General features: G+C 36.3%; 2 protein-coding genes across 3 annotated transcripts; one reads left to right on the forward strand and one right to left on the reverse strand.

Moving 5' to 3' along the window:
* Positions 1 to 3: 3 nt before the first annotated feature.
* trmt5 (tRNA methyltransferase 5) lies at positions 4 to 2,427 on the forward strand. The gene is made up of 5 exons (XM_059566032.1): positions 4 to 120; positions 404 to 1,032; positions 1,324 to 1,448; positions 1,541 to 2,183; positions 2,289 to 2,427. Exons 1-5 carry the CDS (start codon positions 101 to 103, stop codon positions 2,342 to 2,344), a joined length of 1,473 nt encoding a protein of 490 aa, XP_059422015.1. The 5' UTR covers positions 4 to 100; the 3' UTR covers positions 2,345 to 2,427.
* Positions 2,428 to 2,472: 45 nt separating this feature from the next.
* Positions 2,473 to 25,889, reverse strand: mnat1 (MNAT1 component of CDK activating kinase). Of its 2 annotated transcripts, XM_059566034.1 has the most exons (9): positions 25,683 to 25,889; positions 19,839 to 19,991; positions 19,674 to 19,747; positions 17,082 to 17,185; positions 16,767 to 16,907; positions 16,302 to 16,433; positions 9,669 to 9,790; positions 6,905 to 7,065; positions 2,473 to 2,834 (listed from the first exon to the last, which is right to left on the reverse strand). In XM_059566034.1, exons 1-9 carry the CDS (start codon positions 25,769 to 25,771, stop codon positions 2,827 to 2,829), a joined length of 984 nt encoding a protein of 327 aa, XP_059422017.1. In that variant the 5' UTR covers positions 25,772 to 25,889; the 3' UTR covers positions 2,473 to 2,826. The 2 variants fall into 2 exon arrangements, with proteins under 2 accessions (XP_059422017.1, XP_059422018.1); XM_059566035.1 differs by lacking the exon at positions 6,905 to 7,065 and having other exon boundaries at positions 25,683 to 25,886.
* Positions 25,890 to 26,403: the final 514 nt, after the last annotated feature.

Consider the following 26,403-nt stretch of genomic DNA (forward strand, 5'->3'; position numbering starts at 1 on the left):
GATAAAAAACGTCACATGTCCGTTTTATCTCACGTCACAGACCAATCACAAGCCGAAGACTCGGTCGCTTAGAAATGACGTACTGTAAAGCGTGTTTCTTATGGCTGCCGGCTGGAGAGGGTGAGCAGTTTAATTAGTTTATATTATAAATCTTTAAGTTATGTTTTGAATGTAATGAATTGCACGATTTAAGCTCTGTGGATAAGCAGATAAACTTGTAGGTTATTACCAAGTGTAGCAGTGCACCTCTAGCAGTCTGTTGCTAAAATGTGCACTTATTTAAATACTGAATTAACGAAAAGGTTGCAAATTATTCTTTTTGTCTAATTAGACACTTTTTTAATTTCTCTCTCTCTCTCTCTCTCTCTCTCTCTCTCTCTCTCTCTCACACACACACTAACAGATCTGGCAGACTTTTGTTCCTGTTGCAGAAACATCGCAGTTGTGTCTCTCAGTTTCATAAAGTAAACCAATTTGCAAGAATTTCTCTCCAGTTCTCTACTCTAGTCCAGTCTCAGAAAGCCATGACTGACCAATCACAGACTGATCTGGGGCTCTACAAGCCCCCTTCGACAGTCCGGGGCATGACAGACCTGGACCGAGCAGCTTTTAGTCAGACAGTCAGCGTGCCTGCCATACGGATACCAACCAGTGTTCTCAACAAAGTGGTGAAGAGTTTAAAGAAAGTGGCACTACAGAGGCCAGGACTCAAACGGGTTGTTGAGGAACACAGTGAAGATGGGAATAAAGACCTTAGTGAAGGAGAACATCGGCTGCTGCTATTGGACCCAAACAGAATTACATCTGCTGATTCGTTTGGCAGTGAGGAGGCAGAAGCTCTGAAAGCGTATGGGGTGCCTCAGGAGATCCAGAAGTATGAACTGCAGCTCACTTATGAGAACCTTAAGAGTGAGGAGATACTGCGAGCTGTACTTCCTGAAGGACAGGATGTGACATCAGGATTTAGTAGAGTGGGCCACATCGCTCACATGAACCTGAGAGACCACCAGCTCCCCTACAGAAAACTGATTGGTGAGAAGATAATTGATAAATGAATAAATCAGCTTCTATTATTGTTTACTTGCCTTCATGTCATTTCAAACCTGTATGCATTTTGTTGTTCTGTGAAACACAAAAAGAGATATTTAGAAATTAAAAATCAGTGGGGTCCAATTTTGTTGCCAATACTGAAGAATGAATGTCATTACAGGTTTGGATGGGTGTTATTTTAGAATTATTTATAAACTATTTTAGTTTTTTTTTAAATGCATACTATCTTTTGATGTTTAAAACTTTTTATTTAGACTTTTTGTTTTTTTCCAGGTCAAGTCATCATAGATAAGAACCCAGGAATTACTTGTGTGGTTAACAAGACCAACACCATTGATTCCACTTATAGAAACTTCCTAATGGAAGTTTTAGCAGGAGAGAGTAACATGGTAGCAAAAGTGAGTTCATCTTATATAAACAGTCAGCATATTCAGTTAAGTCAGTTTTCAAAGATACATCTGTCTGTAATCTACATTAATTCCTCTGTCAGGTACGTGAGAATGGTGTGTTTTACGAATTTGATTTCTCTCGTGTGTACTGGAACCCTCGACTGAGCACCGAACACGAGCGCATCGTTTCCCTTCTTCAGCGTGGCGATACTGTAGTGGATGTTTTTGCCGGGGTTGGTCCATTCGCGATCCCAGCGGCCCGTCGAGGCTGCGAGGTCCTCGCTAACGACTTAAACCCAGAGTCCTTCCGTTGGCTCCAGCACAATGCTAAACTCAACAAGGTTGACCGAAAAATAACATCATTTAACATGGATGGACGGGACTTCATCCAGGGACCTGTACAGGAACGCCTGCCTGCTCTAATGAAGGGATCACAAAAGATTCATGTGGTGATGAATCTCCCCGCACTGGCTCTCGAGTTCCTCGATGCCTTCAGAGGTCTGCTGGGCCCGGAGCCAGACCAGAGTCTTGACAACCTGCCACAGGTGCATTGCTACGGGTTCTCCAAGGAAGATGACGCTCAGAGGGATGTAGTGGAGCGGGCCGAAGTGAGTTTAAAGACTTCCCTGCAAGGACAGTGTTCTGTGCACCTGGTGAGGAATGTGGCACCCAATAAGGAGATGATGTGTGTGAGTTTTACACTGCCGAGAGGGGTCTTATACTCTACACACACTCAAGACAGTGGTAAGAGACTCACATTTACTATTGTCATTTGGCAGCAGTATTAAAACATGAAATAAAAACATACACAGTGCACAGCTCTGCTAAAATGTTTATTTTCCTCCATAGATGTTTTAGAAGAGCCGAATCCTAAGAAACAGAAGTGTGAGGATCCGACAGACTGAATACACTCAATGTTCCCTGTTAAAATGATTTTAGTTTTTTTGTTTTTTACATTTTTTTTAAATAAATCATTCCATGAGAGTGAGAGCTGTTGCATTTATTTGAGACGACCACACAACCAACACTGACACACAGAAAAAAAAAAAGTTTATTTAACTGAAACAGCATTACAAAAATTATCAACAAAAAAATCTGTACACCTATTAAAGCTTGTTTATGTCACTCTTCAACATAAACTCCAGGGTATTCTGAATGGAGTCCTTCACAGGAATCTTTCCTATGCATCCAAACATTCAAAGCCTCTCCCTTTGCTTGTCAGTGAGTCTTTAGGAAGACTGATGAACAGATGGAGTGGCAGTGGTTGTAGTTCTGTAATATCATGAGGGGAAGAGGCCACTGAAAGCATCTTGGATGGCACGATGGCATGCCAGTCCTGATGTATAACCACCAGCCTGATCCTGTGGAGACGCTGTGCGCACATGATTCAGATACCTGGACATGAGAGAAGATGATTAGGTGTAACAGTGAATTGCTTAAAACAGTGGTTTGCAAACCCCCAGTTTTGGTTTTGAGTATAATGGGTTTAATCCTCTAGAGGGAGCAGCTCTGTTATTTTACATGCATGAGTCCATGGATTTCACAATGACAAGAACAAATTTGTTTAATTTTAAAACAGAAATAAAATGTATCAAACAAAAATGTGTCAGCTGTTCTTTTACTGTTTCTAAATATAATGTTCTATAACATATGCTATTGGGCAAAAGTTTGAGGTCAGTAAGATTTTTTCAAAGTTTTTGCTCAGCAAGGCAATTTTGATAAAAAATAAAGTTAAAACAGTCATTTTGTGAAATATTCAAAATTGCTTTTTGTATTTCAATGTATTTTGAAATGTTACTTATTTCTATGTTGGTTGAATTTACAGCAGCCATTACTACAGTCTTCAATGTCACAAGGTCCTTCAGAAATCATTATAATATGCAGATTCTTATTATCAGTACTGAAAATGACAGTACTGCTTAATATTTTTGTGCAAAACAATGATTTTACATTTGAAACATCTTTTGCAACATTATAAATACTGTAATGTTCAATCAACTTAATACATCTTTGCTGAATACAATGTAATGTAAGATCTCACACTAGCCCAGCACCACAAAACTCCCCAGCAGCTGGAGTCCACAGCGGCCATTCATTATGAGAGAACTGAAAATTACTTGTAAACTGATTCTACAGAGAGAAGGGGAGAAAATGGAAAGAGAGAGAGGGAAGAGGAGGAGAGTGATAGAGTGGGTCAGGTATCATCAGAAACACTTAAGCTCCTCTCAGCTTCACACACTTTCTAAACAAACAGAGATTACTGAAGCACTGGACCATGAGCTAATGCACACTGAATGCTGCTTCAGTTCTCCATCATTAATCCACAAACCACACATATCATTCCACTAAGTAAATCACTATTAGCACTTTTTAAATCGGTCATATGATGTTATTTAAATTTTTCTCTTAGGAGTGTTACAAGCTGTTGGTGCAAAATATAAAGAAGATCTGTATAGTTGCAAAGAATAAAGTCTAAAATTCAGAGAGATATTCTTTATGAGTTAAGAATCAACCATGCCCTCCTAAACAGCTCATTCTAACATGCCCCCACATGTCTACATCACGATGTGGGAAGATTTGCATAAAGCCGCCCAAATGTTCATGCAAAGAAAGGCGGTGTAACTTGCGGTTGCGGTTGCCACTGCCGCCATGTTGTGGAGACGCTGTGTGTTTCATTGTGAAAGCGAAGCTACTTTGTTTGGCCTTCCAAAAGAGGACACAACTAGAAACCAGTGGTTAAGTTGTATTTACAACACTGTTCTGGAACAGTTAAACCCAAATATTCAGATGTGTGCAGCACATTTTGCGGAGGACAAGGACTGTTTCCTGTTAGAGTAGCCTACAATTCCAGTGTCTGTTTCTATAAAGTGGTGCAATTCCAACTCTGCAAGGACAGTCTGGCGCTTCTGACTCACAGTCTGTTATTACGTTTACATTTGCCACTGATGATTCAAATGGGAGTTTTGAGAAGTGTAGTGCTTGTTGTTTGTCGTTTCTCCGATTACAAAAGCAGACATGTTTTATGTTTACGCAGCGAGATATGCTACATAATGCAATGCGTAAAAAGACAATATAAGTCATTATAATTAGTAATTATGTCCCCACTGGATGCAACAAATGCCTTATTTGTAATGGGTTTTATTGGTTTTGTCTCATCGCACTGGGCCACACGGCATCACAGTGTTAAGGGGCATAACATTTCCGTCACACACTTGAGGCATTTGGCCAATCACAACACACTGGAAAGCTGGCCAATCAGAGCACACCTCACTTTTCAGACCGATGAGCTTTGTAAAAATCTAAAAAAGGTGAGGCATAGAGGAGCAACAATAATGTACAGTATGTGAAAAAATAATGTTTTTTTTTAACCTTAAGCCACATAAAAACATTGCATTACACCAAATACACAAAATAATGTTTTTAGCAACATCATATGACCCCTTTAATACAGATTCAGAAAGAAAGCAAGTGGAAGAAAATTGTCTTTAAAACTAAAAATGGATTTAACTTTTAGGGGAAAAAAGCCAGTAAAGAAAAGTTCATGACCTTCACAAAATGGTGTATATTCACCTCATGTGGTCAAACTAATTGCAAATTATAAATAAATTGTATATTATAAACTGTATATTTTACATATATTGTTTATTGTAAATTATGTTCCATAAATTGCAGGGCTTATAATTTTGGTTGTGGTTGTGTAAAAAACTTTCCAAAAATACAGTAAATATTGTAAAATATTGTAATAATTTTCAATAAATTTTAAAATAATGGTTTCTGTTTTAATATACTTTGAAACTTAATGTATTCATGTGATGGCACAGCTGAATTTTCAGCTGTCATTACTCTAGTCTTCAGTGTCAGATGTTCCTTCAATTCAATAGTCTAATATGCTGATTTTGTGCTTTCACCAAATACGAATTTTTTTTATTATTATCAACGTTGAAAACAGTTGTGCAACTTAATCTTTGTTGAAACTATGCTAAATAATGCTACATTTTGTCAGGATTCTGAAAGTGAAAGAATTTATTTTAAGTAAAAATCTTTTGTAATAACAAATGGGACTGTATAGTTCTCACAAACTAAATTACATTTTTGGTATAAAAAAAAAAAAGTTGAAAAAAAGTTTACATAAGTTACTAATTATAGTGCTGTCAAACGATTAATCGTGATTAATCACTTCCAAAATTAAAGTGTGTTGATGATGGTATGTGTGTGTTCTCCGTCAGAGGGATCTGCGTGTCTTGCCAGTCTTTAATGCCTAATATAAGTTGAGAAAGACTTTCCTAGCACAGTATTCAGCACAGAAATGTTCCCTTAGAAAAGCAGAGAAAACTCTCTAGCAGCTGCTGGACAATCTGTCATTTTTACAGGGTCAGTGTCACACACACATTCCTCAAACAGATCTGGTTGCCCACACTGCTATGTCAGTAGCACATATATCAAACTACAACTCATCCATGACACAAATATCCTCATCAGAGTTCAGAGAGCAAACTCATCTAAGCAGAAGCCAAGAGACGACCTGGGTCATTAAAACCTACTGGTCCGAAATTATAGCTGTTTACAGAGGCAGCGTGTATCTGTAATGCATGAAGACATGTAGCATGGTTTATGTTTTAAAGAGAGACGCAACAACAGATTCTGAATGAGGTGAACAAAAACACACACCCATATACATCTGGGAGATCATGTGTGAAGATTCCTTGCTCAAAGGAAAAGCCACATCATTGTAAAATAAAAAAAAATCCAATCAAATATGTGGACTGGGAGAGAGAGAGAAAAGGTGAACAAGTTTAGTTTGTCCATTTTTCCACAATGCACCCTAGGGGTATGTTTTAGAAGTTCAGCTCTCTCTTGCTACCTCTTACACACAGAAACAGGGGCCATTTGCAAGCCAAATTTACTCTTAAAGCCAAGGCCAGAATCTTTGTTTTAGGCCTGTTTGCATATGCAAATATCAAATCTCAAAATGCAGTTTCCAAAAAAAAAAAAAAAAAAGCCATACAGCCAAGAAGATATGCAGTTTCCAAAAAAAAGAAAGCCTTATAGACAAGAAGAGATGGAGGAATGGATGGAAAACGTGTCTGCAGGCATTTATCCTTCTAGACTAGGTCTGGTCTGGCCCCTAATGCTGATTGGTAAGAATTGGTTAAATTCAGCAGTGCTGCAAAACACTAAATAATACAATTGTGATGTGAAACACCTTTTTTAGTTGTTTAAAGCCCACTTAAATAAAGTAAATATGTCAGGAAGATCTTCTAGAATTATGACACTTGATGAATTACCCTAATAAAATTGTCTAGTGAAATTCTGTGTGCTTCATATTTTCATTATTAAGTAGTAGATGTTAGGTTTTAACTATTTGCCTTGGGCATGGTTATATTCACAATACCTCTTGTTCTTTATTACCTAAATAAACAACAATCAACCAGATTTATGTCGAAAAACATAATAAAGCTACTGACCCTGTTCACACATGTGCCCTCTTCTGACCTGCTGATGGATTACTTCCTGTCTAGCACAAGATGACTTCATGTATGGCAACGTGTGTTTCTGTAGAAGTAGTAGTAGTCTAAACATTGGCATGGAAATGAATGACAAGTCCTTGGCAATTGCCCCACGTAACCTAAAGAAAATTATACTAAGATATTCAGGAACTTGTGAAAACTTTTCATTTATATTTAAAAGAAAATAAATTCTGCATAAAATTTTTAAATAATGCAAAACAGAAGCATTTTCACTAGCCGTTTCAGAGAGTTTAGGACACAGGCTGGAGTAATGGCTGCTGACAAAAGCTTTGCTATCACAGAAATAAGTGAGATTTTTATATATATTATTAAAACAGTTATTTAATTTTTTTCATAATATTACCATTTACTTTTTTCATCTAATAAATGCAACTTTGGTTAGCATAAGAGACTTCTTTTAAAACATTTTACTGAACCCAAACAAACACAGACTCACATACAAGCTGTGTCCTGTCCAATAACAAATGCCTCTTAAACTTATTACCTTATCCAACTCTCTGCAGACACGTCTCAAAACTCAGCAGAGACATCACTCATCACTGACTGAATATGTGTTTGTGTGTCCTGAGACAGTTTGATGGGAAAATTACTGATCCTTGAAGGGAGACTTGTATAGCCAAAACTTGAAATATATTTATATGCAATATTGTAAGAGAAGATGAACTTATTACCCCCCCCCCCCCCCCCCCAAAAAACCCTCTCTTCAAACAATATGCACACATTACACATATGCAGCTGACCACACTTGAAGACATTTTGTGTGAAAGAAAGAAAACTTCAACCCAGTCACCTCCTTTCAAGACGCAATCGCACACAGCTGTCTTTAATAAAATGCCCCACCCAATCTGTATTTATACAGGTACAGAACGGGGGGCACAAAGGACGGGGTTCGCCCCGAGGGTGAGGAGGAAGTGAATACATACATGACCCTCCAAAAACACAAACCAGTCCAACATAAATCTCCACTAACTCACTGTCAAAACACACTAAGACAAATAGCAAAAAACAATCTGTCTCTCTGTCAACCTCACACACACACAGACACACACATACACACAAACACTCAGAGACTTGTCTGCTCTCGAATTCAAAAGACTGAAGCTAGAAGGAAAAAAAGAAGATTTCAGAACGTAAGAGAAAAAGAAACAAAGAGAGTGATCCACCCTATCGTCTCTTTTCATAACCCTCACTCTTTTTCTTCTCCTGTCCTCTGCTTTTCAGCTTAAACCACATCACAAGATCCTCTGCTGAAGATTCCAGTGTGTATCTATCTATGTGGTGGTGGTGGTGGGGGGGGGGGGGTCAATACAAGTTAAGCTCTATCAACAGCATCTGTGACCAAAACACACTTACAATGGATGTCACGGTTAACTTAAGCTTAATTTGCATTTAAAGGTGAACAATTATATTTTTCAACATAAAAATTCTTATAGATAGTGCACACAAAGATTTACATTCTGTCATCAGAATTTTCATTTTGGGTAAACTATCCCTTTAATACAACAGTCATCAGTAGGCTAATGAAAGCCGTGTGTTTTTTTTTTTTATATATATAAAGCAGGTTACCTCATAGAAGCATGTTGAGGTTATTAAGAAATTATTATAGCGGTAGGATATAGTAAATAGCATTAGCAGAATAAAGATCATTGCATTAACGAGAGGCCTTAATATTTGAGGGATATCAAAGACTATGTGTGTTTGAGAAAAGTGAGAGTGTGTCTTACAGATAAAGTTAAACTTAAGTCAAGCGTAAAACTGCAAGCATGGCAAAAATGTCAGCAGACTTCCTCTTTACCCTGGGAGTAGTGCACCATGGGAAATGTGGTTTATTTGTTTGAATAAGAGGTCATTTATATCTGTCAAACACACACACTCTCAACAGGAAGGGAACAATAATATTAAAATGTAGTCTTCCTTAAAGGGATACTCCACCCCAAAATGAACGTTTTGTCATTAATCACTTACCCCCATGTCATTCTAAACTCTCTGTCTTTCCGCATCACTGTAGTGCCTTTTTGGAAAATATCAGCGGAACGCAAGCAACTTACGCTCTTCTGTGTCAGCCGTGCTGCACGGGTGCGCTGTTTTCTTTCAAATCAAAGCATAAATGCATATACAAAACATATCCTTGTGTCACAGCTGACACAATAGTGAACGCAGTTTTAATCACTATTTTTGTTTTCTTTGTGTACAAAAAGTATTCTCGTTGCTTCATAGGGTTACGGTTGAACCACTGATGGCAGATGGACTATTTATGACGATGCTCTTCATACTTTTCTGGACCGTGACAGTGTAACTTACTTGGCAGTCAATGGGACAGTCACAAGCCTCCCGGTTTTCATCCAAAATATCTTAAATTGTGTTCCGAAGATGAACACAGCTTTGACGGATTTGGAACGACATGGGGGTAACCCTGCCCATTAACTTACTGGCATACTAATATGGAGTAACCCTGCCCATATATTTACTATATGTTTACAGCTATTAATTAGCAACAAATTATGAGTTTATTGAGGCCAACATCAAAGCTAAAAGTTAGTTAATAGTGAGAATTGGTCCCCAAAATAAAGTGAGACCAAAATAAAATTTTCATTGTTAGTCCATGTTAACTAATGCAGTTTAGTGATGTTAACCAATGAAACCTTTTTGTTAAGTGTTACCATTATAGAATTCACATTCTATAATGGCAACAGATTCTTACCCTAATCGGCCCAAATGATCCAGTTCTGGAACGGGCGGCCCATATGTGTCAATGCACAGAGACTGATAGACGTACAACACCTCCTCCACGCGAGACACGGAAGCAAAAGAAACAGTCTGACCCTGAAGGAAAGAGACAGAGAGAAAGACACATTTTTGCACTGTTTTGGCAATAAAAATGCACATTTTTTTGTTATGGCATGAATAAAAAAACAAAAACACTACTAAACAAAAAAATTAGAAAAGATTTAGATAGACAGACTGCCCAATTGTTTCAAACCCTGCCCATGAATACAGACAAAGATTGACAGCCAGAAATCATTTATGATTGGTTAAGTGTTCTGATTGGCTAAAAAGGCATGGACACATTGTACAAAGTCTGGCTGTCACAGAAACAAATGTGATTTCTAAGGACAACCATTTATGTACCAAGTAGGTACATATACCTATAAAATATATTACTTTCGTTAGATTTTCATAGATTTTAAAATATTATTTTAATTTTACACTATTTTATTTAACACCAATTGAGGTGATAATAGTTAAAACACACACTCATTGATTTAAAAATGAAACACTTAATGCAGATGACCTCATTTCAACAACACTAACACACATTCTGTCTGAGATGAAGTAACACACACACAAATGCATGGGTGCCAACAAACACACAAAAGATCTAAAGATGTATGACAACATCACTCACTGCCAACATACACACACACACATACACACACACACACACAAAGGCAACACACACAAGGGAGATTGAACTTTCTGGAGACAGACAGAAACCACAGCATGGAGGGAGTGTGTGTGTGTGTGTGTGTGTGTGTGTGTGTGTGTGTGTGTGGAGAGGGAATTTCCATGGGAGAGCTTCTCATTACTTAGGTTTGAAAGTACTGCATGCATTTATATGGCAACAAAACAGCAAAGTAAAATTGCCACACAAAACAGGGGGAGAAAATAACAGCGATACAAGTAACTAATGAGTGAAAAAGTAGGCAACAATAGGCAATGGTGGGTGAATTTGGCAAAAAATTTATTGGGCATAATGTATATTTAATATGAATACGTAGTATTTACACTACCATTAATTTTGAGGTATTTTATATATCTATCTATCAGGGACAGTAAAGGGACAGGAAAGACATTCATAATATTACAAAAACTTTCTATTTTAAATAAATTCTGTTCTTTTTAAATTTTATGCATCAAAGAATCCTGAAAAAAAAACACACAAAATACATCACAACCATTTCCCACATTTAATAATAATAAGAAATATTTTTGGAACATCATATCAGCATACTGATTACAGAATGATTTCTGAAGGATCGTGTAACACTGAAGACTGGCTGAAAATTTAGCTCTGTCAATTGCCATTACAGAAATAAATTTCATTTTAAAATATATTTACAGAGAAAACAGTAAAAAATTACAATAAAATGTAATTTACTGTACTTAACTGTATTTTTAGCATAAGACAATAAGATATTTATTTTAAATAAATATATTATTTTTTACATCTTACTGACCTCAAACCTTTCAAAAACAGTATATATTTGAAAATAATAGAAAAAATAAGATCCATGTGATCACACCCCCCCTCCACAATTTTATGGTAGCTTGAGAAATATTTATGTCATTCGTTTTACATTTACATTTATGCATTTAGCAGACGCTTTTATACAAAGCGACTTACAGTGCATTCAGGCTATACTTTTTTTACCAGTATGTGTTCCCTGGGAATCAAATCCACAACCTTTTGCGCTGCTAACGCAATGCTCGACCACTGACCCACCGGTTTTTAAAACTAATATTGTTGCAGTAGATTTCTTTAATAAAGTTACTTGGCTGATTTGATTTATTCACTAAAAACTATTTTTCCTCACATTGAACCCAGCAAACAATACACACACACACACACTTGCAGGTTCATAAAAATCGGATGCAGCACTCCAATTCCACAAATTAAACACTTTAACTTTCTACATACAAACCAAATGTTTGTGGTTAATAATGAATTCAAAATAACAAAAATAAATTCACTTGTCCAACCAGCCCGATCATTTCCAAACTCATGTCTCACACATAAACACAATCTGTCTAGAGATTTCCATGTCAACACATATAAACCATCCAATCATAGATTACCCTGTCAACAGCCGAATACCAGTGGAAAACTCTTCAGAACTCCCAACTGTTTCAAACACACACTCCATGGTAAACCACTACCGCCATCTTTACCAACTCAAAATGAACATCTGCGCTCAGCATTAATTTGTGGTGTTTTATATGTGTGTATAGAGAAATGCTGCTGATTCTGAGTATGCTGAGTGACTATAGATACATATTCACTCCCCAGCGCCCTTAAAACAGAGCTGCTGGCTCGATCCATCTTCATTACTGTGCGGGGGTGGAGAGGAAAGGAAATCCCTGAGCTGAAACACCCCTCTGGTTGTCTGTGCATTCAGTTTCACTCCAAGCAGTTACACACAGTTGAACAGAGCCTTGTGTTTAAATCAATCATATATCTGCTGCGTTTCGACATTCAGTGCCGTCCAGTGCTTTAACCTCACCCCTGCCTGGGCAGTGAATCAGTACATATGTTTGACATTAACACATAGTAAACATGTTTTTATGAGGTGGACTTGAATTTTACATTTTTAAAACAAACCATCTCCCCAGGTTCTGCATTTTAGACTTCTGTCTTGGGAGGCGAAGAACATTTTGACTGGCACAGGAAAGGCTCTACGATGCAACGGCTCATTTGTTTGTTCATTCTGTGGCTGTGATAATTTTCCTCACCAAACCAGCAAATGCCAGTTATTATTTCTGAGGTGTTTTGGTTTTGTTTCTTGCCAGCATTCAGCTACAAGTATCAGCCAGAATGTGGGACGGGATTTGGGAAATTCTGTTGTAAACTATGCCTTCTCAAATTTGGTTTTGGGAAGGAGACCAAAAGAAGGCTGTTTCTCCAAAACAGACAATCAAATCTTAAAGTGAACTGTATAAACTTCTGTAGCATTTTATTCAAACCAAAGTTTCTTTCCTTCAAAGTTTAGTTTTACTGTCATTAATTTAACTAAATAAAAACAGGCTGTTTTTGCTACTGTACCTTTAAGAGTTTATGTAAATAACTATTATGATTAGCTGTTCTCTTTGTTCCAGCATAGTCCACACTGTCGGTCACCAAAGCAGACCAAGCTAACCATACACTATAAAGCTTATTCTGCCAAGAACCACTCATTTACACATTAAAGGAACACTCAACTATTTTTGAAATTAGGCTCATTTTCCAACTCCCCTAGAGTTAAACAGTTGAGTTTTACCGCTTTTGAATCCATTCAGCCGATCTCCATGTCTGGTGGTAGCACTTTTAGCTTAGCTTAGCATAGATCATTGAATCGGATTAGACCATTAGCATCTCGCTCAAAAATGACCAAAGAGTTTCAATATTTTTCCTATTTAAAACTTGACTCTTCTCTCATCGTGTACTAAGACCAACGGAAAATGAAAAGCTGCAATTTGGGACTATAGTTGGGACTATTTTCAGGCACTGCATAATATCACTGAGCCTGCTGCACCCATGGTATGGCAGCAAAGTTTCTTGATTATTAACACCAGAATGAGAGAGAAGTTCCTAGCCATATTAGCCTAGAATATACTTTTCATTTTCTGTCAGTCTTAGTACATGATGTAACTACAGAAGAGTCAAGTTTTTAGTAGGAGAATATCTTAACTCTTTGGTGGTTTTTTAAGCGAGATGCTAACGGTCTAATCAGATTCAATTATCTATGCTAAGCTAAGCTAAAAGTGTTACCACCAGACCCGGAGATCATCTGGATGGATTCAAAAACAGTAAAACTCAACTGTTTAACTCTAGGGGAGTTTGAAAATTAGCCTATTTTCAAAAATAGTTGAGTGTTCCTTTAAGATCTGTATGATTAAGTTTAAAATCATTTCTAATGTAATATTTGGAGTGAGTAAATATGAAATCAGATAACTACATATAACAACACAGGTGGACCCAATAATATCTTACATACAAACTTATAAATTCCTCAATCAAATCTCTGAATATCTTTTAAAAATCTGATGGCATGAACCTTGAAAGCATCGCCAAATTCAGCTAATTGTTGCAGCCCTGTACACTGAAAACAGCTTTGTTTCCCATTGGACTGATAGAAAATTGTGCACCTTGATCCAAAAATTGCATGAAGTCAGCCAATCTGTTTCACTTTGGCTTTTAGAATTTGATTTAAAGAGTTCTTATAATATTCTCATAATTTATCATAATTCAAGTTTACATTCATGTGTTTGAAAAAAAAAAAATAGCAACAGGGCTGGGAATTGACAGAAATCCTGGTTTGTTTTTACTATTACTATTACTATTAGCTGCTGATTTTCTGTGTATTGCAATTTTTTATTTTACGCATTTAACATTTTGACTCTCAATGTCCAATATATTAATTTTTAATTTATTAATCTAAATCAAATTAAATAAATCATCAATAAGGAAGTAATTATAAAAGCTGTGCATAAATTAATTTTCAGAACGTTATGATTTCAGTTTACTTCTTGATTTGATCTATATTTTAGCATTTTTTATTTGAGATTAGAGTTTATTTTATATATGTGAGCCTGTACCACAAGACCCATTTTAAGTGTCAATTTTTCAATACTGAGATATATTAATCATATGAATGCTGAATAAATAAGCATTCCAAAATCTCCTTTAAATTTGTCCAAATGAAGTCCTTTGCGATTCATAGTACTAATCAAAAAGTATATATATATTTACGGTTGGAAATTTACAAAATATCTTCATGGAACATGATCTTTACTTAATATTAAAATTATTTTTAGCATAAAGAAAAATCTATAATTTTGACCCATACAATTTATTTTTGGCTATTGCTACAAGAATCCCCATGCAAGTTAAGACTTTTTTTGTTTCGGGGTCACATATTAATATAATTTATTAATTTAAATATTTTAAGTCATCCCAAGACCCCACTAGAAATTTTCCAAGGGATTTTCTCTTGTTGAGAATCATTGCTTTAAAGCTAAATTATACTGTATTATTTTTTTTTATAACTACTGATAAATATCTTCAAACGAGAATTGTCCGTAAAGGTTTTTATAGAATGACTTTTGACAAAGCTTCATTAAACAATGCATGTTCCGAGTAAATGTATTTTTTGGTCAAGAGGAACGTGAGAGAACGGCAAAAGGTTTCTGTTACACATGGGATGAGGCAGGGAGAGCGCGTTGGGACTCTGACTATGCAAGTCTTCAGGACGCTCCAAGGTCAACAAATATAAACTGTCTATCAGCACCTCTGCTGACCTTCACACACACACAAACACATTCACCTCAGATCAGCACATTTGAAAATGATCACACACTCACACTGCCCTGCATGGGGCGGAAGAGAAAAATGTCACAAAAACACACAGATATTACCACAAATATAATTTACTCATCAACACATTATCATAAATATCATAAAAATGATCATCAGTCGCTGAATTCACACTGAGAAAGTGTCCTGAATTTACCGTGTAACACTAGTGAACACACATACAGGTTCAGTGGGGATGAAGTGAGCTTTGTGGACCCTCCAGCTGGCATTAACTGAGCTCAAGTAACAAGTGTGAGAGCCACTGCCCTCTCCATGCCCTGTAACACACACTATTTTGATCTCCAAGCCTCTACTGGCTCTGTCCACATGTATGCAGACCGAGAATGATTCTGCCTGCAAAAAGTCAGACGAACACACAAACTGCTTAACTAAAACATCTGTGCGTTAAATATAACCATATACGCGTGCTTCCTGCCTAGTAGTCTAAAGCCATCTGACGAACACTATTTTTTTCCCGGTACTATCCTCCATGTGCCAAGATCCATGCCAACATACATACCTCTCATCTCTTCATGCCAACCACAAGACACGTTTGTGGAAACTTATGCACTTGGACACACACCCAAACACAGACAATTGTGCACACTGTTTCTGTTTTTATTCTCAAACGGCAGTTTTTGAGATGCATTGCTTTCCCCTCCTCGTTTGCATACACATTCATGACATGTTGGTTCAGGTCTGTGTCCTCTGCAGTGACCGCTGAAAGGATTTTTTTTTTTTAAAGAACAAACCTGTCTTACCTGCTTTACAACACGGACGCACCACAAAATGATATAAACACACATACTCCCACCTCATACTCAAACATTGGCTAATACAAGCATGCTGGTGTGTCTGTGTGTACGCAAAAGCTTGTACACATAGTGTGCTGAATATTACACAGGAAACATGCTCATAAACACGAAAAAAACATCTATATATCTATCTATCTATCTATTAATATACTGTATATATATATATATATATATATATATATATATATATATTTATATATATATATATATATATATGCAGAAGAATAAATAATAAAAAATGAATGAATTTAATTATGGCTAATCATTAGCGCTCATTCTTTATTTTGTGGCATTTCTTAGCTAATCCTGAAATTGAATTGTTTAATTTTAAATAACATGATTACAAATTTTATTCACTATCACCTTTACCAATTATGTGTGCATGTGTGTATGTAAGTTGTTCCCTCACCATCATTATTCCAGTAGAGAAGATGTTTGCTGGCTTGACATTTTGCTTTTGTTTTTCTATCTGTGTCTCCAGTTGAACAGCTCGATCTTTATGTTGGGCCAACAGCACAGCCGCTGGTAACTTGGAAATTTCCTGCAAACACAAACACAACATTGCGGAAATGCTTTTATTTTAAACATTTTTCAAACTTTAATTGACAGTGAGGAGAGGACCGTGATGGAAAGAAAGGGAAGATCAGGAAATAACACAAGTTAGAGTCAAATTTGCAATGTTTGTTGAAGCAACACAACTCACTAACCACTAGGCCACAACTCCAACCCGATGGGTATTGTTTTATATAGTGTGTGTGAAGTAAATTAAATACAGACTATGGACAAAAAGACAAAGTATAAAGTCAAATACACATGCTAAAGTAGAAAGGCAATTGGTCATCAACCCATGGACCAAATCAACACTTAAGTGTACCAGTTCATCCAGCAGGGCCTGTTTGTTTTTCCTCTTGGCCTGTAGTTGTCTCTGTTCCTCCTGAAGGGTCTCCAGTCTCCTTTGCTCAGAAACCTGCTGCTCCTGTAACAACAGCTCCTCCAACTCCTCCTGCTCACGTGTCTAAGAGAGGCAATATTACATTAGGGATGGAAAGATCAAATGAAAAATAAATAAAAGCTCTACTGTGTCTTGAGCACATGCACAAATTGTAAAAGCTGGTGCTCCAATAAGATGTAATTCTGATCACTGCTACAATCTGTTTCTGTCCCATCAAAACCATACACACATACTCACTAGTTTGGCTTTGTTTTTCTGTATAACGTCTTTGTTATCCCGCTGGTACTGTTCCATAATCTGCTTGGTCCTTTCGACATCTATGTTATTAGTCAGGTTAAACACTGGACAGAGAAAGAGGTAAATACATTTTTTTTCATTGACAGTTTTTCTCAGTCCATTTGACACTTTTCTCCAATGCAATGTGCCTGTTCTCAAAACAATTAGCACAGCCATCCAAACACAAAATTACCTTAAACAAACAGTTCAACTTCAACAGTTGCAAAATCAAGCACTGCAATTTTTTCTAGTAATGCATTTATTCAGAGTAAATATTAACATCAAATCTATCGGTGTGCTCTCTATTGATTATAAAACACATTCAGCTGTAGATTCACTAATATGCCAAAGAAAATACATGTTTATTGCCATTCTTCAACACGGAGTATTGTTTTTCATATATTGTGTATATCTAAACAAATACCAACACCTGCTATCAGCCATGAGAAAAAAAAAACCCGAACTGCCCCTTTAAACTTAAAATCGGTTTGTGTCGCCATACACACACACACACAATCACAGTCCCCTACAGCATACACAGATACATGTGTATGATGACGAGTGTATGATTAACCCAGTAGTTACAGTATCAGTTTAGGGCCAATCGAAAATATACCATGTTCATTTGATAGAATGACAAATTACAGAGTTTTGTTTGTTGTGTTTGGACAAATGATACATAAATGTTTGTAATTTGAGTAAAACCTTTTTTCAGCTATTTTAAAGTATTTGTTGGTTGTACAACCCGAATTCCGGAAAAGTTGGGACGTTTTTTAAATTTTAATAAAATGAAAACTAAAGGAATTTCAAATCACATGAGCCAATATTTTATTCACAATAGAACATAGATAACGTAGCAAATGTTTAAACTGAGAAATTTTACACTTTTATCCACTTAATTAGCTCATTTAAAATTTAATGCCTGCTACAGGTCTCAAAAAAGTTGGCACGGGGGCAACAAATGGCTAAAAAAGCAAGCAGTTTTGAAAAGATTCAGCTGGGAGAACATCTAGTGATTAATTAAGTTAATTGATATCAGGTCTGTAACATGATTGGCTATAAAAGCTTTGTCTTAGAGAAGCAGAGTCTCTCAGAAGTAAAGATGGGCAGAGGCTCTCCAATCTGTGAAAGACTGCGTAAAAAAATTGTGGAAAACTTTAAAAACAATGTTCCTCAACGTCAAATTGCAAAGGCTTTGCAAATCTCATCATCTACAGTGCATAACATCATCAAAAGATTCAGAGAAACTGGAGAAATCTCTGTGCGTAAGGGACAAGGCCGGAGACCTTTATTGGATGCACGTGGTCTTCGGGCTCTCAGACGACACTGCATCACTCATCGGCATGATTGTGTCAATGACATTACTAAATGGGCCCAGGAATACTTTCAGAAACCACTGTCGGTAAACACAATCCGCCGTGCCATCAGCAGATGCCAACTAAAGCTCTATCATGCAAAAAGGAAGCCATATGTGAACATGGTCCAGAAGCGCCGTCGTGTCCTGTGGGCCAAAGCTCATTTAAAATGGACTATTTCAAAGTGGAATAGTGTTTTATGGTCAGACGAGTCCAAATTAGACATTCTTGTTGGAAATCACGGACGCCGTGTCCTCCGGGCTAAAGAGGAGGGAGACCTTCCAGCATGTTATCAGCGTTCAGTTCAAAAGCCAGCATCTCTGATGGTATGGGGGTGCATAAGTGCATACGGTATGGGCAGCTTGCATGTTTTGGAAGGCTCTGTGAATGCTGAAAGGTATATAAAGGTTTTAGAGCAACATATGCTTCCCTCCAAACAACGTCTATTTCAGGGAAGGCCTTGTTTATTTCAGCAGGACAATGCAAAACCACATACTGCAGCTATAACAACAGCATGGCTTCATCGTAGAAGAGTCCGGGTGCTAACCTGGCCTGCCTGCAGTCCAGATCTTTCACCTATAGAGAACATTTGGCGCATCATTAAACGAAAAATACGTCAAAGACGACCACGAACTCTTCAGCAGCTGGAGATCTATATAAGGCAAGAATGGGACCAAATTCCAACAGCAAAACTCCAGCAACTCATAGCCTCAATGCCCAGACGTCTTCAAACTGTTTTGAAAATAAAAGGAGATGCTACACCATGGTAAACATGCCCCGTCCCAACTATTTTGAGACCTGTAGCAGAAATCAAAATTGAAATGAGCTCATTTTGTGCATAAAATTGTAAACTTTCTCAGTTTAAACATTTGCTATGTCTATCTATGTTCTATTGTGAATAAAATATTGGCTCATGTGATTTGAAAGTCTTTTAGTTTTCATTTTATTAAAATATAAAAAACGTCCCAACTTTTCCGGAATTCGGGTTGTATTAACTATTGTAAAAACATTAGAGAAATTTGTGCATAGTTTTGAGAAAATTATTTGCATGATTTGTAATTTGTATGAAATGAATGAAAACGTTCAATCTGTATTCATACCACTGTGTTAACTGTTTTGAGAACAGTGACCTGAGTTTGAAGAAATGTGTCAAATCGCAAAAAGAATTCAATGAATAAATAAATGATATGTATCTCACCAATGTCCTCCACTTGCTCTAGGTAGTCATTATATTCTTTCAGAGAGGAAAAATCAAATTCCCTCTTATTATAGCTGAAAGATGAAAGAAATACATTAAAATACAATAATGATTTCAAATTTTGAATGCATATATACAGACTTTTTCTGCCAAATACATACATACATTTTGAGAACTTTCTTGCGGATCTCCACCTCTTTATCGATGGCTGGATCTTCGAAGAGCTGTACGCGGAAATTACTCTTTCTGAGCGGAGTGTTGCACTGCACACAGTTACCTGAGCCACGGACAAACAGCATCTCCACACAGCTCTCACACCTGAAACACACACACATTTTACTCACATTGGCAGAAGGTCTGCTGAATGAGGGTCAAAATAAACAGTAATGAAATGTGAAATCTGCTGGAAAAGCCTTCAGAAACAATTCCACACAAACACACATTTCAATCATCTCACGGTTTCAGAGGGTAAAATTTGGCCCACAAAACTTTCCAAACTGAGCCATAACTTAGACTAATGGATAAAACAGAGGCCTGATATGTGTGTGTGTGTGTGTGTGTGTGTGTGTGTGTGTGTGTGTGTGTGTGTGTGTGTGTGTGTGTGTGTGTGTGTGTGTGTGTGTGTGTGTGTGTGTGTGTGTGTGTGTGTGTGTGTGGTGGTCTTACTCAATCATAATAGAGTGATGATGGGATGGGCTTGAAGCAAAGCACACGTACACATTATGAAATGACAAAGTACAGTGTATTACAAACCAATGTTACATCTTGCCCAGGATTTATGCATACAATTAATGCTGAGTTTCAACTAGAGTTTCTTAAAAATATAGTAAACAATCTTTTATATTCCACTGAGCAGTTCAACTTTCCTTTTCTCTGTTTTTTTTTCCACCCACTCTTTCTAGAGGTTATTTTGCTCTCTGAAACTGTTCAACACGCCAGTTACTGTATATGATACAGTGGACAAACTTTGCTGGTGACAGAAAATTATTGAGGCGTGAAAGAGGGAACATAAAGAGGGTAAAAAAGCTAACAAATCATTTGTTGTAATTGCAAATTGGCTTATGCTAATAAAATATAACTTTCTTTTAGATTTTTACATTTTAGTTTTCATGATAAAAAAATTAAACACCACAATGGGTTATGTAAGCTTAATTTTGAATGAAACCAATGCTTTAATTTAACAAGATGGTTTAAACTGAAAAATCTAAAGTCTTTTACAGTTCAGATATTTCAAATGGTGTTCTTTTGAACTTTCTATTTATCAAAAAATCCTGAAAAACAAAGATCACACCATCAACAACATATTAGAATGAAAGGAACATGAAAGGATCATGAGACACTAAAGACTGGATTATTGGCTTTGCGATCACACTAATAAATTACATTTGTGAAATATATTAAAATAGAAAACAGTTTTGTTGTTAATGAGTAACAACATTTCACAACATTACTCTTTTAACCATATTTCTGATCAAATAATTGCTGGGTATCGGAGAACTCTTTTAAAAACATTAAAATAAGGTTTTAGTGACCACAAACCTTTGAACACTAGTGGATATTTTTGGTTTGTGATGGTGGCAGTGCAAAGCTTCAGGAACGTGTGTACTAACCACTGCACCCTGGATCAGCTGATATCTGGCTTGGGTTTTCTCTGAAGCATTTCAACTGTTCACTTTAGAACTTTAGAGGACAGACTTTATTTCTGAACATACACAAGGTGAGTGTGCATGTGTGGGAGGGAAAACGACAGACCTTTAAAAACTCGAGCACAGACTCTCATGTGAATAAATGCTAGACATTCCCTGCTCCTTCCTGCACTCCCGATCCGTGTTTGTCAGCATGTTGAGAGGTTACTACACCCCTCTAACTCAGCACAACTGACCCCATCACGCACACACGAAATCTGCAAACTCCTGCATTTCACACACACATAAGCTACCTGTGTCCCTCTCATCAACTATCTCTCACACACACCTTCTTGTGCCCTTCCCTATTTACTGCTGCAAGTCATCAGGACACACTCAGCATCAGCCTAACAGTCACAAGCACAGTGTGTCTTCAACTACAGATTTTCAACTCAACATTAACAGGTTTTATGTTTTTCAAATGCCTTTTCTATTCAATTTTATTATTTTACCCTTGTAGATTTTCAATCTTAGAATACAAGTTAAAATGTAAAAATATTACTTATATTATTATTAGACTATTATAAAAACTATATCAATCTAAAAAATAGAAAAAGAGTGAAAAAATTAACCATTTCAATATCTGTAATTTGCTATCCTTATTTGTGGTGTTATTTCAAAATTAACTAAAGTTCAGAGATCTGATTTGAATTTCTTATTCATTTAATCATGTTTTTAAATGTGCAAAAGATTAAGAATAATTGTCTACAATTTGCACATGGCTTGTTTATCAAAAATTATGTGCTGATTCTCAGTACTCTTCACAACTTCTAAACATTCTTTAATTGTGTGAGCCATCCCATGCAAAATGATCATTCAGTTACTTTATCAGACATAAATGTACTGTATATCCCATAAATATTTATGACAAAATTTTTCTGTTTACACATAATACAACATAAATGTACTAAATACACATAAATGTACATATTATAATTGACTTTTCCCAGTAAACCACTACCTGCTATTGAAATCGAAGAAGCTCAGTGTGATACACAATAACATTTAGCTGAGTGTCATCTCCGAAGGGTTGACTGCCATGATGAAAGACATCTACACTTTTTAAACAGTACGGATCACATAATAAAATAAAAACTTGAATTTGGTGGCATTGGCCAATTTACTGATACAATAAATGAATAATTACTTAAATGTTTTAACTTAGTAACTACATTTTGCATATACAGTATGCAATAGCGCTGTGATGTCCTATAAAACAACTGACAATTGCAGTTTGGAGAATGTTAAGATGGTTTCAAAACTTGAGCGACTGAGAAAAACTGTAAGGCTTTATTTTCACTCCAAAGTCCAAAGGGCCAAAAAAAAGCCCATGGCTAAAGAAACACACAAGCAACATTTCCATCTCCACTCCATCATCTGTATTTAATCACAGACTATGGTCATTTATTAGCACTAATGCCTTCGTCCTGAATTTCTGCATACAGATGTAAACTGAACTCTCAAGAAATCACCAGGGGACTGTATGCTGGACTGTCTCCAGCAGTGTGTCATCGGTGTGTAATATATTCATACAATCTGTGAGTCCCAGGTCAGCAGTCCACCATGAGTCCTTAAGTTCTCTGCAGGTCAAGGGCGTCCTGAACATGAAGAGTCACGTGACTTCAGAGTTCAGACACACTAAAGTCATGGCCAAAGGTTTTGGCAGTGACTTAAATTTAGTGTATAAGTTGTTGTGGCGTTCATTAACATTGTTTCCAGATTATTGTGCAGCGTGATCAGATGCATTTTAAATAATTGCTTAAAGGTTATTTTGCCAAAAAATTAACTTTTCACAAAAAAAACAAAAACAAATATACAATTTCACTGTTTTTGATCCTGACACAAAACGACCAGCTAACATAAATTGACTACCGGTAATCATATCGGCACCACATGTGAAAGTGTGAATGAGTACTAGCCAGATGAAATCATTATCATAGTAAATAGACTGTAAGAGAAGACTGATTGCTATAAAAGGAGGGGAGAGGCGCTTCCTTGTCTTCTTGTTAGCAATTGTTAAATCCAAAGAAACACATGCAGCCATCATTGCGTTGCATCAAAATGTCCTCACATGCAAGGAAAGTAGGGGTGGGCGATATGGAAAAAAATATCGTATCATGATTCACGATTTTATCACAATTCTTTGTCATGTTGGTTTTACTATTTTGCAAGTTGTCTGAGCATTACAGCCAAACCTTTCAAGGTAACAAGAAAAAGAATGGCAGATATTTAGGCCAAAGAGGGCGAAGATAATAAAATCTTTGTTCTTATTTTTTAATAACAAAGATAAAAGAATGACAAAGATACACATTACAACTAGGGTTGGGTATCGAGAATCGAGTATCGAGTGGAACCGGGACTAGCTTTGCGATTTTCCCGGTATCGTTCAAAAGTTTTAATTTCGATTCCTAGTTTTGATTCCTAAAGCTTAAAAGAAAGAGAAAAAAAAGTTTGGATTCACAGTCCGCCCGACGCCGACCGGAAGAAGAAACCGCTGAACACCAACGAAGAAGCGTCCACCGGAAGTTTTGGTATAACGAGCGATCGAACATGGACAGCGTGCGTCGGCGGTCCAAAGTGTGGCTTCACTTTTCGAAACAAAACGAAATCTCGGCAAAATGCAACATTTGCAGCAAGATTGTTTCGTGCATAGGAGGGTGCACGTCAAACATGATAAAGCACCTCCGATGTCATGGAGTGCAAGTAAATGTGTGCCCTGTATTTGACGCGCTGCGCCGACCCTGCCTCTTAAAAGAATCGGAATCGAGAATCGTTGGGAACCGGAATCGAAACAAGGAATCGGAATCGGACTCGGAATCGTTCAAATTTAAACGATACCCAACCCTAATTACAACTACACACAATATACAAATAAAACAAACAGTGCTTTATTGTCAGGTACAATATCTGTATTTAGAAGGAGAATTCAAGGAATTGAATGAACAAATATAAAAATAAAACACTATATATACTGATTCCTAAAGCACTGTATTAAATTTCTTCAGTCAAGAGCAGTGAGTGATTATTCTCTTTGTGTTTTGTTAATGTTAATATTAATAGTTCACCCAAAAATAAAACTTCTGTCAGCTGTCTGTTAATTCTGTCATAGTGTTTTATTTTTATACCACCATTTGCTAAAAAGTGGTTTTAAACCTGAATGAGTTTCTTTCTTCTTCTGAACATAAATGCTATTTTGAGGAACGTAAAAAACCAAACAGTTGCTGGTCTACATGTTTTTTATGATATGCTTATCATTGTTTTTTAAGCATACCATAGAAGCATGTGGAAAAATAATCTACAAATACTGAAGAAGCAAACTTTGCATAACACAAAATTTGTCACTGCATATACTTTTGGCCATGACTGTGGATTACACACTAAACCCTCTCTGTGGCTAAATGTCTACTCTCATGCACCAAATGAACAGCTAATTTGAACACATGTATACATCCATCCCTAACACATTTATCATTGTAATAGTTTCCACCAAAATACCACTGTTACAAATTTTTGTTATTACTACAATAAAACTACCAAACTAAGGTCAGCACACATGAAAAAGTACTATTGTCCTTTATAGTAAATACTATAGTGTTTTGAACCATATTATATAGTAAATTACTTGAATTTGTTTTGGTAATTCTGTAGTTGCTGTGGTAATATAACAACTATAGCAAGATAAACAAATTACTTTAACCAATACTGTACTAAGTTTTCTACAACTATATTGTACGTTATACTACAATACACTACAGTTTACTGAAGTAAAAACTAAAGTATACTACAGTATTTATTACAGTTTACCAGTTCACTATAGTTGATACTACAGTTTGCTGTAGCATTTATTAACAGTGTTGTAAATACTATAATATATAGTATAATACACTTTAATATAGTATGATTCAAAAACACTATAGTATTTACTATAAATTACTATAATATTTTTTTTCACGTAGCTGGCAGAACTGTTGCTACATCTTAAGCTTATCGGTCATGTATGTATCAAAATATAACTTTGAAGTAAAAAATGATTATAAAAGCTCTTTATAATATTTGTAAATCACATGCTAATTTATTATGATTTCATAATAATGGCTAAAAGTACTTTTTGTAAGTAGAATTTCAAAACAGAAGCTGGATATCATAAAAATATCAGTTTACTGAACTCACAGGTTGAAACACTGGCCTTATTACAGCAAATATACAATATAATAAAACACACAATAAAACTTTTAGTCTCGGTCATCACGAATAAAGCCCCACCTCCAGAGGTTTAGGGTCTGCACAGGTTTGAGCTCTGACGGCTCTGACGGCAGATACTCACAGCGTGTGTCCGCACACATTCACCATCAGCTTCAGAGATGGATTTCTGTATTTGGTCGTCTTGCACCTCGGGCATCCCTGATCATCCATTATTAGTGTTAATGTCTGTTTTAGTCCGCCCGCACAAGAATAAACAGCAGTCAACACACCCCAAAGCGCATAGGATTGCTACATTCAAAACCGCCGGGTGGAAACAAATGTCTATTACAACTGTTCCTATTCAAACACTGCTCGAGTTTGTGAGCTCTGTCCAGCGCTGAGTTTCAGATAGATAGATAGATAGATAGATAGATAGATAGATAGATAGATAGATAGATAGATAGATAGATAGATAGATAGATAGATAGATAGATAGATAGATAGATAGATAGATAGATAGATAGATAGATAGATAGATACTTTACCTTTGCAATTCATTAATATATACATTATATATATATATATATATATATATATATATATATATATATATATATATATATATATATATATATATATATATATAAATTTGTGTGTGTGGGTGTGTGTGTTCAGCCAGAATGAACATATAAATATATATAAACACTCACAAACACACATGTGGTTGTATTATATAGGCTACCCTAACAATAATTTTCGAAACTAAGTTTTTATAAAGTTAGACCAAGAACCTTTCAAACCAAGATTAACGAAGAAACGAAGGCTTGTCGTTTTGTAAATGTCTGTGTCGTTTGAAGTGTTTG

Source organism: Carassius carassius, chromosome 14, assembly GCF_963082965.1.
Source record: "Carassius carassius chromosome 14, fCarCar2.1, whole genome shotgun sequence".
Taxonomy (NCBI): Eukaryota; Metazoa; Chordata; class Actinopteri; order Cypriniformes; family Cyprinidae; genus Carassius; species Carassius carassius.